Raw genomic sequence first — 13,258 nt, 5'->3', positions numbered from 1 at the left:
AGATACTCCCTTTCATTCAGTGCAGTGAGGGTAGAAGCTCCTTCTAAAGCTCATTGTAGACTAAAACATCTCTGTTTTATTTATTTATTTTGGTGGGGTGGTTTTGTTGCTAATCAGGATAACCAATTATTATGCTTTGTACTTCTATGCCATTCTTTATCCCAGGATCTCAAACCACTTTATGGACATTAAGTCATTTACACACGGGCATTCCATGAGCAAGATGTGGCAGGTATTATTAGCCCTATGACTTGCCCAGCTATACAGCAAGTAAAGGTAGACTCAGGAATGAAAACCCGGACTCCTGGCTTCTTGTCAGTGTTCTCAGTCCATGGCTCTCATCACTAGACCACATTTCCTAATTCATATTTGGAAAATCACTAATACACTTAATGGTAGGAATTGTAACTCACAGCATCATACATTATTATAATTTATACATTCGTGTCTTAAAGACCATTATGGTTTTCTCATTAAAACACATAGGTAATTTTGGATTTCACATTTTGTTGCATTCCTTTTTCCTCCCCCTCAACCTTTACAGGTTATTTTCTTTTATTTGAGCTGTGTTCCAAAGACTCAGCATTCCAAAACCTTGGAACGGTTTTGCTCAATTATGCCAGCTAATTCTGGACTTGCACTGAGGTAAGAAAAAATAAAATTTTCAGCTCAATAGTATAGGCTCTTTGTATAAAATTATCCTTGAAAACTTGCTAAGGACAGTCTGTTCTTTTCACTGTTTCCTTATTGATACTTTAATTTCAGAGTTGTTGAGCAATAGGTAGCTACTCATGTAAAAGTCATTGCAAAAATCTGGTAATTTCAGGAAGTTCCATGTGGCACAGGATCCAGTTCCATGAGTTAAGGATCCAGCATTGCCACAGCTGTGGTGCAGGCCTCAGTTGTGGTGCGGGTTTGACCCCTGGCCTGGGAACTTACACATGTGGGTATGGGGGAAAAAAAAAAACCTAGTCACTTAAAAAAACTGCAGATTATTGGAATTCCCGTCATGGCTCGGTGGTTAATGAATCCAACTAGGAACCATGAGGTTGCGGGTTCGATCCCTGGCTTTGCTCAGTGGGTTAAGGATCCAGCGTTGCCGTGAGCTGTGGTGTAGGTCGAAGACGAGCCTCGGATCCCGCGTTGCTGCAGCTACAGCTCCAATTAGACCCCTAGCCTGGGAACCTCCATGTGCCGCAGGTTATAAAGGGGCATATACTTAGAGTCCACCTGTGTCCCCTAGGCACACACCATCTTCCTTAGTGCATGCATTATAACCAGTGAGCATGTTTTATACAGCAAAGGAATATTACTTAAGAGGTTTCTTTAAGTGTTATAGAGATAAGCAACCACCTATATATTTTAGTTACTATGATATATTTTCATATAGATGAGTCATTCTCAAATATTAGCATGCAGCAGAGTCTCCTGGAATACCCATTTAAAAATGCAGATTCCTGAGCCCAAATCCCTCAAACCACATTTGAGAAACACTTATCCAGAAATTTCATACATTCGATTAGAAGGAGATTTCTGAGCATTTCTTTGTAGCTTCTTTGATAGAATAAAACCCCCTTTAACCCTCAAGAATTGTGCTTTTTGATTCAAAAAGGTACCTTGCATGCTACTGCTTTGTCTTCTATTTGTATAGTCATTTCTGCTGCATCAGTTGTGTCTTATGTTTCTAAGTTTGTTTTATGGATTATAAGTTGCCTAAAATATTTATCAAATATTCCCTTGTGTTTGAGTATTTACATTCCACTTAGCATGATGTGGGAAAATGATATAAGAGATTGAAAAAAAATTCAAAGACCTAAGACTGTGACAAAAGTAACTATACCATTTTATAATAAAAATTCTTAGTAAGCATGCTAATCTGCCAGAGTTAATTACAGAATTTGTATTATAAAGCATCACCTTTGGTAAATCATCTGAAATAGAAAATGTGATATTTTGACTAGTTTCTAATGATAGGCATTTGGAATGTAGTTAGTTTAGATGTTGGTTTTGTTGGTGAAGCTTCACTTTTGTGTTTTAATACTTATATCCTTATGGTCATCCTTGTCCTTTTTTTTTTTTTTCAGAATAGAGAACTTAATAATTAATTCACTGTACTTATTACATTTTAGCTCAAGAAACATTCTTAATAAGTATATTCTTTAGTGAAGAAAGAAAAATACCAATAAATTGCACTGATATATCAGTTCATTATTTTAGAAAATTTTGGGGGAGGGAGCATGTGGAGTATAATTTGGAGAGAATGCTTTAGTATCCTCTAGGCTTTATTTTAGTTTGCTGAAGATGGCATGAGTCTTGACTGGACCTTTTGCTAGTTTGCATGTTTCTTTCCCAGGGTAATTTTTCTAAGAGGCATTCTTCAAATACTTACTGAATAGCCTTGATGGAATTTAACTGACCCAAAGTTGTACCTCATCAAACAGTCTGCTCATAGAGCACATTTGAGGTTCCTTGTACTTGCAATGCTTTTGTTCATTTTCCTGAATGTACTTTACAGGCTACTTCAACATGAATGGGAAGAAAGCAATGTTCAGATTCTGAAACTTCAAGCCAAGATGTTTACATATAATATCCCAACATGCCTGGCCACCTGGAAAATGTAATGCAACAATCACGTACATGTTTTTATAGCTATTGCTTTTATTTATAAGGTTTGTTCCCGACAGGTAAATCTGAAAATGACATCTTTTTAATTTTCCTGGACAGATCTCTAATATAGATTTAGTTTTGGCACTTGCTGCATGAGGAAGTGCTCGTTAACAATTGCTTCTAAAAGCAAAATGGGTAGAGTTTTAGTATTCCTTGAAGGAGAACATTTAGAAAACAGTACTGTCATCAAAAAACCAGATTTGTTATACACATTTTAAGACCATCTCTTTTGAAATTCAGGATTTTCCCCCTGTTATAATCTGATGCCTTCTTTCTTTTAAAGGTGTTAGTACCAAGTATTTTTTTTAACTAGTAATTATGAGTATTTTTTATGAACGTTATTTATGTTCAAAACACTGGTCTGCTTTATTATTGTAAAGTTGATAAAAATTGTTGAATTTTTCTTTTCACTATAGGTTACCCTCCTTGGAAGTTTAGCCTGTTACTTTCAGGAAGTTTTGTACTCAGATTCCCACAGTCAGTATTCTGCCAGTGGTAGTATCTCATTTTGTTCAAAGATATATAAATTTTTCTTTTCCCTTTTCTATATTCCTTTTTTTTTTTCTTAGAGCCATTGCTGCTGAGATTGTTCTAAAGGGACAAAGAGAGGTAAGCCATCATTGACTATCAGATGGGTCGCTTTTTTGTTGTTTTTTAAATAGTTATTCTGTCCTTTTTGTTGACTTTTCAATTTAAAAGGATTAAGGCATAGAAGTTAACATCCTAAGAACTCTAAATGTTTGGAAACTCCAAAACCCAGCATAACCATTTTGTCTTGAATGTTATTATATTGTGAAGTACCATTGAAATAGTTAGGATTGTGAAGGTGTTTTTCACCACGTTTCCTGATGGAATTGTATATATATATCTATCTTATAGGTCCACCGTTTATATCAGAGAGCCTTACAGAAGTTACCTCTTTGTGCATCACTGTGGAAAGATGTAATGCTTTTTATCTTTTATTTCATCTTGAAGTTTTCCTATAAATTTTCTGCATGTGCCATATCCATTGATGTGGTAATGCTCAAAATCTAGCTAAGTCTTACTTCTATGCTTCCCTGTCTTTTACAGCAACTCTTGTTTGAAGCATCAGAAGGAGGTAAAACTGATAACCTGAGAAAACTAGTTTCCAAGTGCCAAGAAATTGGAGTCAGCCTAAATGAGCTCTTAAATTTAAACAGTTACAAAACAGAAAGCAAGAATCACTGAACACTGGGTGCAGTCAGTTCTAAGTCCTTATAATAATTGCCAAAATTATTTGAATGATCCTTCAAGATTAGGCTGATCCCTGGCTAAGGTCTGTGTAAGGCAGACAAGCATTACTGATCATATCAAGTCCCCTACAATATCCTATCCTCAAAACCGGAAGCAATGAACATGACCCTCTTCGGTTGGATAAATGAACTTCCTGTTTGGCCTGCTTCTGGGCCCTGCCAGATTCTCATAACATCATGTACGTAAGTATAGTTCCTCAAAGTGACTGACATTTATTTTCATTTTGCTTTGTTTTTGTTTTTATTTTTTACTTTTCCCCTACCTTTATGTTGTGCTATTCCTGATTCACTTGACACTCTCTGATGCCTGAGAGATTCTTGTTTGGGATTTAATTTCCAGGGCTGTGTTTACAGTAAAAAGTTGGCAGTCCCTTTTAGTTTTTCCTCTTTAAACCTTTTGAGATTCTTCATTTCAGGATTTAAAACCTAAGCAGTCCATCTTAAGGATAGTGTAACTGCCATGGCCACAAGTCTGCTAGTTGCACTTGAATGCTCTAACAGGGTTGTTTATTGCCCTTTCTACGTTCTGGACTCCTTGTTGAGACTGTTTAACTTGAAGATTAAAGAAACTATTGCAAATGCCAGAGCATCAGAACCTAAGAGTGGTCAAATATTATGTGCAATTTTTTTGTAAAGAAATTTTAATTTATAATAAAGTTTAACAGTTTAAAGAACAGTTAATATTTGAACTGCTTTGTATTGCAATACTACTTTGTAGTATTAAAATTGTTTATAAAATATTTTTAATATAAGTTAACTTTTTGAAAAATGTTGCTGTCTTTATTCACTTTTCACATTCTGGTGGGAGAGGGTTGAAGTAGGAGATGTGGACATTCACTGTAACTATATCAATACTTTTCTTATCCTGAACCTGCTTTTCCATGAAAACACTCGTATGATTTTAAATTTGAGAAGATGGGTCCTAGTCTATTTTGAGGATGGTAAACAGATAGGTTTGTGCTACCATTAAATTCCTTGTTCTTGGATTTCCCTTAGTGGCGCAGCGGAAACGAATCCAACTAGGAACCATGAGGTTGTGGGTTCGATCCTTGGCCTCACTCAGTGGGTTAAGAATCTGATGTTGCCGTGAACTGTGGTGTAGGTCACAGGCATGGCGCAGATCCTCCGTTGCTATGGCTGTGGTGTAGGCTGGCAGCTGTAGCTCTGATTTGGACCCCTACCTGGGAACCTCCATATGCCGTGGTGCGGTACTAAAAAGCAAAAAAAAAAAAATTCCCTTGTTCTCAAGACCAAGGTATTTGGAAAGTATTTCCCAACTATAGTTGTTTGTTTTTCTTCTTTTTTTTCCTTTTTTGGGCCACACCTACAGCATATGGAAGTTCCCAGGCTAGGGGTCGAATTGGAGCTGCAGCTACCACAGCCACAGCAGCGCCAGATCCTTTAACCCACTGAGTGAGGCCAGGGATTGAACCCACATCCTCATGGATACTAATCAGGTTCTTAACCTGCTGAGCCACGACGAGAATTCCTCCCAACTGTAGTTTGAATAATTTGCTTAGTGACATGCTGTCTTACGTTGAATTTTAATATGAACAAATATAAAGGAGTTTTTGTTTTGTTTTATTTTCAGTCTATAGTGGGTTGTTTGCACTTGGTGGAAAATTGTTAATGACACATAACACTGCTACAAATCAGGTCTTACAATGCAGTCTAATTATTGGGGGTAGAGCAACAGCCCCATGAAATGTTAGGCAAATTTGTACATCTGCATTTTTACGATGCCTAGTCAAAATAAAACCATGTTTTGACACTACTAATATGCCCACCAGACAGTGCGTATTTGACTAGTAAGTGCTCTTTGGTGAGGTCAAGAACAGAACCCAGTTGTCTAGTATCTTTCATTAAACCAAAAAAAGGCTATAGGGTTTTACTTTAAAACCAAAGAAACTTGCTTGGAAGATATCCCAGAGGAGTATTCCTCCATCATATGCATTTAACTATTTAACCTTGTTCTGGTTATTTGAAAACCACTGTTAGGTGCTTGGAAAATATTTCCAGTCTGTCCCCCCCCACAATTGTGTAACAGTTTTGGTATTGATTAAAAATCTCTCAATAGTTTTTTAGAGACATTGCTAAGCTTTGAACTTTTTTATAAATTCTAAAATTTATTACTTGTTGCATTAACAGTTCCATCAGCAGTAAATGGTTGCCTCTTTTTTAAAAAAGAATACTTTGCCTTGGTGCATGCAGCTGCAGAGGAGAGCCATGCAGGCTATGGTACACTGTAACAGCCCCATGGTTCCCATTTGTAGTCGTGCAGGCAGAGGCCTTAGCATATGTTAAACAGCTGTTTTCTTTTTGATCATATTTCTACCTAAAATCAGATGCTATCTTACAGAAATTATATTACCTTAAAAATAATGTCACCTTGGAGTTCCTGTCCTGGCCTAGCAGAAAGGGATCTGACAAGGAATCATGAGGTTGCGGGTTCGATCCCTGGCCTCGCACAGTGGGTTAAGGATCTGTTGTTTTGGTGAGCTGTGGTATAGGTTGCAGACACAGCTTGGATCCTGTGTTGCTGTGGCTGTGGTGTAGGCCAGCAGCTGTTTTTTAAAAAAAAAAAAAAAAAAAAAAAAAAAAAAGGTCACCTTTTCTTGCTGTTATTTTACAAACTCACTTTTAACCTCCACAAAAAAATAGCAAACACTGCTTGTGAGTGAGGTGTATGTTCTTGTCATCCTTCCATATTCACATTTACTTATTTTTTTATTAAATACTTTCAACAAGTAATAGAATATTAAACAAAACTTGGGGTTAAAATTGATAGAGTTATTGTAGTAACGTGAATATAATAGTTAACATACTGTGTGACTAAAGTCTTTCTTTGGGCAAAGAAATGTTATACAGTGAGAAGAGATTAGTCATTGAGAGCTGCAGTTTCTTGCACTCCCCCACTTCTGTTCGGGGGGAAAAACACAAAAGAGGCATTTTAGGCCATGAGGTTTTTTATCTCCGATAAAGGAAGTAGTGTGGCAGATTGCGGTATATTTTTATGTGTTTTTCTTCATTTTAGAGAACAGCCTAATATTTCTATTTGCCTTTTAACGGAAAGTGGACCTTGTAACATTGTTGTCACTGGATTATCTAAGGCGGTTTGCTTTCAATTAAAGGGCATATAAACCTACATCATAAAGCAAGCAAGAATCTCCAGGTGCAACATCTAAGAGCTAAAGGCACTAACCAGACAAGCAACAGGTGATTAAGACTGACAGCAAATGTAGAGGGAGTTTATTGAAGATTGTAGTGCAAATATTTATTTTTCAAGGTTGTTGAAAAAGTAGGAACATGTGGCTGTAATACAAAGCAGGACCAATATTCCTGCTTAAAGCTGTCATGTGTTCACAGATGAGTCATAATTTCCTTCAGTCTGCTTTCATATCTCTCTGTTAACATTAGTGTGGAGAAAGAATGGGGAAATACAATTTTAGTGACCTTACAGGTTTGGGGATTATGCATGCCTATAATGTATCATTGCCTCTCAGTACAAATTAACAGTAATTACACAGAGCATTTTGGAACAAGACCTGTTCAAGAAAAGGTAGGCTTTTAAGCAACATTTTTTATTATTCTTTTTTGTCTTGCACAATTTCACAGTTGGGTCTATATCTTTATCTTTCCAAGCCATGGTACTTCTTAATGTGGGTCATAGAGTTGTGCTGAAAAAGAGTTTTTTGTTTTTGTAGGTCTCTCTTCCCTACACCACCAAAAATATGCCCTCACTTTCTGTAGGTGTACCTTAACTGTGTGTTCACTATTCAGGGGCCAGTGAACAGCCACCTAAGGATGGGGAGCCTACCCTACTCTCATTCCTATCTTCCACCACCAGTCACATGGCCTTTCTCAGTTATGTGGTACTTTTTGAGTGCTACTTGAGATAGCTGCAATAAATATGAAGAGACTTTTTTTTTCTAACATCTATGAGGTAGATAGATCTGTCTTTCATAGATAGTAAAACGGCTATCGAATTCGTCTCCACTTTTCATTTAGTGACCTTCACAAGAGGGACCCAACAGCATGTTTTCAGATGGATCACAATGGAGAGGCAGGCATTTTTTCATTCAAGAATTAATTTGAGCAATCTGCTAGACACTCTGAATAGAAGGATGAATGGAGAGGTCCCTGAGACAAGAACAGAAGAGTATATGCCAAGGAAGCATCTCCAGAGGGGCTCCAGATTTGGGACTGGAGGTTAGGAAAGTCTTCCTGGTTGGAAGTAGATTATTGGCTAAGTCACAACATAGGGGAAGAGGAAAAATGGAGGCCAGTAATACTATTTTCAAAAATTATGTGGCATTTACACCTGAATATTGTAGGTTTACACTGTTTAGAAACCTGCGCATGTTTTTAAAACTTCCTGAAAAGCTCTGGCTTTGTGCCAATCCATGCACAACTGACATTTTGTTAGACATGATGACAGGTAAGACATGTAAAACTGCATAGCAGCCCTATCAGTCCAGAAGAGAGCTTTCTTGAAGCATATTGTGCTTCTAAATCCAGAGGAGCATGATTGAGTAGGAGTCAATCTGAGCAGTCCCATTTTAAGTAGCCTGGGTGTAGAAAGTCAAATTGGAATACAAATGGGGATTTTTTTTCCTTTCTTTTTTCCTAACTTTTCGTAATGCCTGAATAAAATGCTACTTTGAACATATTATTAGAATCTATAACTTGCAGAGCCTGTTTCATTCCCAGTCAAGGCCACACAGTATATTCCATGACTCTGTTATGGAATCGTGATTATTTTTCTGTTTACATAGAAAAATTACCTGGAGGAGATGACCGTCTTAATACTTTAAACTGATTTTTCCAAATGACATATTTTAGCTCAATACCAGAAATGTTTCCATCAGTGTGGAACTCTGTAATGCCAGGAATAAAATAGTTGAGGAGCCAAAAATTTTGTGTGAGCTTAGAAGGAATATGTGCTTCCTGGTTTCATCAAGACAGCAGAAGATTTGAAATATTTGAGGCCTATTCAGTTGGTCTTAAAGTGATATGACTTCATGACAAGGGCTGGTGGGTCTGAACTTTTTCCTCCACTTTAAAGACAGAACTTATTGCATAGAATAAAATGTTAAGGATATGAGACAATTTTATCACAAATAGCACATAGAATAATGAATATTTTGCTTTTATGTAAGGCAGTTTAATAAATTTTGGAGGCCACCCAAAACAAAAACAAATATGACTCTTCAAAGCCATCTTCAGTGAATTAAAACCTGAATTCAAACATGAAAGCTCTTGGCACAGCTGTTTTAAGAGAATATACTACATTTGCCCTTTTCTCAGTAATTTTTAAACTTCAAGATTGATTATCGATTCAGCCAAAATCAAAGGTAGGTTTACAATATTGTTGGTTAATCAAGCAAATTAAATCTTGCAAATGTTCTTACCTAGTGATGTAAGCCTTACAAAAGAGTGATAGCCAACAGCCTAAGGGAGCCAAACCAATTAGGAAGGGTGATAGAGGAGTCGGTAAGCTGTTTGCATTAATGGAGATAATCAGGACATCTACTGCCAAGGCCAAAACAAACACTCAGCTTGGCATATCATATAGTCAGGATTATGAGATTGCCTGTGCATATATTTGGCACTTTATGCTGGTTGAAATGGAGCTACAGAGAAATAGTTTCAGGAAATACAGTGTGAACCCATGTGAGTAATGAAAAAAGCATGTATCTAAAAGATCTGGATATCAGACTTAGCTAAATAGCTGTGTAATCATGACAGGCCATTTAATTGCTCCTTGTCTCTGTTTCTACAAAATCTGGAAATACGTGTACTTACCTCAGAGGTGTTGAGAGGTCATATAGTAAAAATTATCTTTAAAAAAAAGAAATATTTTGAGTTTGAATCATTTTCCAAAATTTTGAGGGCAAGGAGATGCTATAAAATAACAGTTTGCTTTTTTGGGAATATAATTTCATTACCACAAGTTGGAACATGTGACTCTATACTTAAGCATGAGTTCATTGCTGTCTGTCATTAAAAAATATAATATCGATCACTGTCATCTAAACTCAGTGGCTTATTCCTGGTGTTATTGCCTAAAATAACAAGACAATTTGTTAGCAATTGGTCTTTAAGTTAAAGGGGTTAAAATGAAAATACTATCTTTAATTCTAAGGATTCTCACCATGTTGGCCAGGCTCTTTTTGTGGCCTAGTGGAGGATAAAGACCACTCCTTAATTCAGGATTCAGTTTTCACCTGTTGACGAGTCCAGAAAGAGCGATCATTGCTAGCTTAAGTCAAAGAGTAGCTAGTAATTCAAGCCACTTTCCACACTTTTTATTGGAATTGTTTATGAAGGGCACGGCAGTATTGACCAATTTAAACTCACTTATGCTTGCAGGCAGCAGTAATAAAATGACCTAATCAGGCAAGAGAACCTGCATAAAGTCTGCATGATCCCCAAGCTGGAAGATAACCCTCTAGCAACATACTTTTAAGAGAAGGGAATTGCCTTTTTTTTCTTGTTAACTATGATTTTAATTTTTATTGCAAAGAAGTCAAATCTGGCAGGAGCTCTCTGGTCCCAGAGGTGGGACGAGTTAAAAAAAAAAAAAATCACAACACAGAGCAGGCAGTAATTGATAGCATTCACTTTGGGTGAGATGGATTAATGCAGTACTGAGTGAAAGCAATGTGACCTAGTGGGGAAGGGAGCGTCAATTGAAACAGCCAAGAGTAAAATCCAGAGCTTCCAGTATATTGTAAATGAGCCTCCTACGTTAGGACTGGCAAATGAAAATAGTAGTGGCTTAAACTAGATAGAAATTTCTTAAGTAAAAATCTGGGTAGGTGGAGTGGGGCTGACCCATATGGCACTCCATGGTGACAGAGGGCCTAGGTGCCTTCTCTTGGTGCTCTGTCCTGAATGATCTCTGTTCCCAAGAGAGCTGCCGCATATAGTTATGCTGGTCATGTCCTGCACATGGCCAAAAGGCTGAAATAGGGGCTGAAGTTAAGCTTATGATCAGCTTATCCAGCATCCTAGGGCACTGGCTGGGTTGGTCTGGAAAAAGGTGTGTCTCTTTCTAATTTTACACAAAGGGACCACCTGAACCCCAAGTTCTACTATGGGAAGTGAATCTTTTTCTGTGCTGCACACAGCAGTCTGTAGGTGTTGGCCCTGATGATTCAAGATGGCTTTTCCAGTCCCATGTCTTTTGTTTTCATTCCATTTATTGGGAAGGAAAAGCAAGAAGACAAATCTAAGAGTATTTCTTGGGAGCTGAATATAACCATATCTGTGTTTTTTGGTGGATTTTTTGTTTGTTTGTCTTTTTCTAGGGCCACACCTGTGGCATATGGAGGTTCCCAGGCTAGGGGTCCAATCAGAGCTCTAGCCACTGGCCTATACCACAGCCACAGCAACACCAGATCCTTAATCTGAGTGAGGCCAGGGATAGAACCCATAACGTCATGGTTCCTAGTAGGATTCGTTAACCACTGAGCCATAACGGGAACTCCCCATATCTGCTTTTGTCTCATTCTTCAGACATTTGGGCCCTGCACAGGAGGCCGAGGAATCTAGTCTTTATTTAGGCGGCTCTCTGGACAGCAAAAATTCAAGGATGAAGGACAGAATGCATGTTTGGGACGACTAAACATCTCTGCCACAGTGCCATCAAATTGAGTAAACAGACTGTAGGATGGGGTTAGTGGTTTGAACCTAGCTTGTTCTGATCTCTAAACACAACTTTTAAGTGGTGAACCACTGAAATATCTTCCAGTTTCATAACCCTACTCTATAAATCTTTAGTTTGGAATAGGAAAACAGAAAGCACATTTCCCAGACTCAGCTTATCAAAGTAGGTTCAGGAATGGACTAATTGAGGCCTTAGTCGAGATCTGACATCTTTTCTAAGTGCATGAGGTTTATTAACTTATTTTAATTCTTAGAACAGTCCTGTGAGAGATTGTTAAAATCCCCATTTTATAGATGATAAACTGAGAAGAGTTTAACTCAAGTGAGAAATAAAGATACTAAATGACAAATCCAGGGAGTTGACTTCTGTGTGTATGACCTTAATTGGCAACCTAAACCTCTGAAGTGATTTGTTAGGTCACTGAGCAATCCTGAGGCCTTCGAGGGAATTATTTAGAAAGAGGCTCTTTTTGTTGTTATTGAACTGGTAGAATGTAATAAGCCTGGAACTGTGGCAGCCTGGAACTACCTCACCACAGCACTGTGAAAGCCGCTGGGCATGAGGCCCAAGAGAAAAGTATAGCTGAGATGGAAAAAGAGATATATTCTGGTGCTAGCAGGATTCACTGTGTCTGAAATCAGATACCACTGGATTTTTCAGGTATTTATAAGTTTTCATTAGCTACCACCCCTCCACCCATGCTACACACCTTTTTTTAAAAATTGAGCTTCTTAGATTGAGTAAAGTTGTTCTCTGACAACGCAATATAGGTTAACCAGATTCAGGTGAACATTTGTGGGCATACATATGCCTGAAGAACATTGCATCACTGATGAAAGACAGAAAATGCGGTGTGGTCTTAGAGCTACATGAGTCAAGTGACTTAAGTAGTAACTTTATGTTGAAACTGAGGGGTATGGAAGAATGGATAGAGAGTTGCCTATTTAGATATGTGAGGGGTAAGGCTGAAACGAGAAGACCAACTTCAGAGAAAAGTATGGCAATAATGCTTAAGGTCTCTTTAATTTGGGTGCAGTGCCTTGGGAAAGTTCACTCCTCTAAGCCAACATTTCTAAGAGGGGAGTAAAACTAGCATTTGTATATGTTGGGTTGTGAGGATTATATGATCATACCGGTTAAGGGCTTAGAACCTTAGAAACAGTGCCTGGAACACTACTCAATAGCATTAGCCTTCCATAGCAGGTGTGAGATTGCAGAAGCAGTTTGAGGGAAGAAGGCTCAGAAATGGGGGTTAGGGCAGCATTTCAGTTTAACAAGAGAAGGCCCGTAATGGTGGTGGTGGCGGTGGTGGGTCTAATTGCTCGATAAAATTCCTGAGAGTAAATAAAACTTGAAGAACAAGTTGGGACAAAAAAAGTGGAGTAATCTAGTAATTAGTTATATATAAATATCGAGCCAGTTTGGACCTATATTTATTTGGCAAAATAAAGTTCTAATGAAGGTTTGGAAACAAAATGGTGCTGATGGATGGGGACGGTATTTGCAAAGAGATGAAAGTAAGGCTTTTTTAAAACTTGGAAATTCCCTAGAGCAGGGAATGTACTAAAGTAATTATGGTGATCTAGGCCTTTTCTCCTCAGGGTGATTCTAGATCTATAGCATCAGGGAACATCTGGAAGCTTGT

General features: G+C 37.8%; 1 protein-coding gene across 1 annotated transcript in view; it reads left to right on the top strand.

Moving 5' to 3' along the window:
• Positions 1–4,617, top strand: part of ZFC3H1 (zinc finger C3H1-type containing) — a 53,935-nt gene extending 49,318 nt beyond the window's left edge. Inside the window, exons 31-35 of the mRNA XM_021092001.1 lie at positions 545–645; positions 2,516–2,617; positions 3,237–3,276; positions 3,547–3,609; positions 3,739–4,617. Coding sequence (XP_020947660.1) covers positions 545–645; positions 2,516–2,617; positions 3,237–3,276; positions 3,547–3,609; positions 3,739–3,876 — 444 coding nt within the window. The 3' untranslated portion in view covers positions 3,877–4,617. The remainder of the gene's footprint in view (positions 1–544; positions 646–2,515; positions 2,618–3,236; positions 3,277–3,546; positions 3,610–3,738) is intronic.

The sequence above is a fragment of the Sus scrofa genome, chromosome 5 (assembly GCF_000003025.6).
Source record: "Sus scrofa isolate TJ Tabasco breed Duroc chromosome 5, Sscrofa11.1, whole genome shotgun sequence".
Classification (NCBI taxonomy): Eukaryota; Metazoa; Chordata; class Mammalia; order Artiodactyla; family Suidae; genus Sus; species Sus scrofa.
The sequence above is the reverse complement of the archived record's forward strand: the minus strand, read 5'-3'. Positions and strand labels throughout refer to the sequence as shown.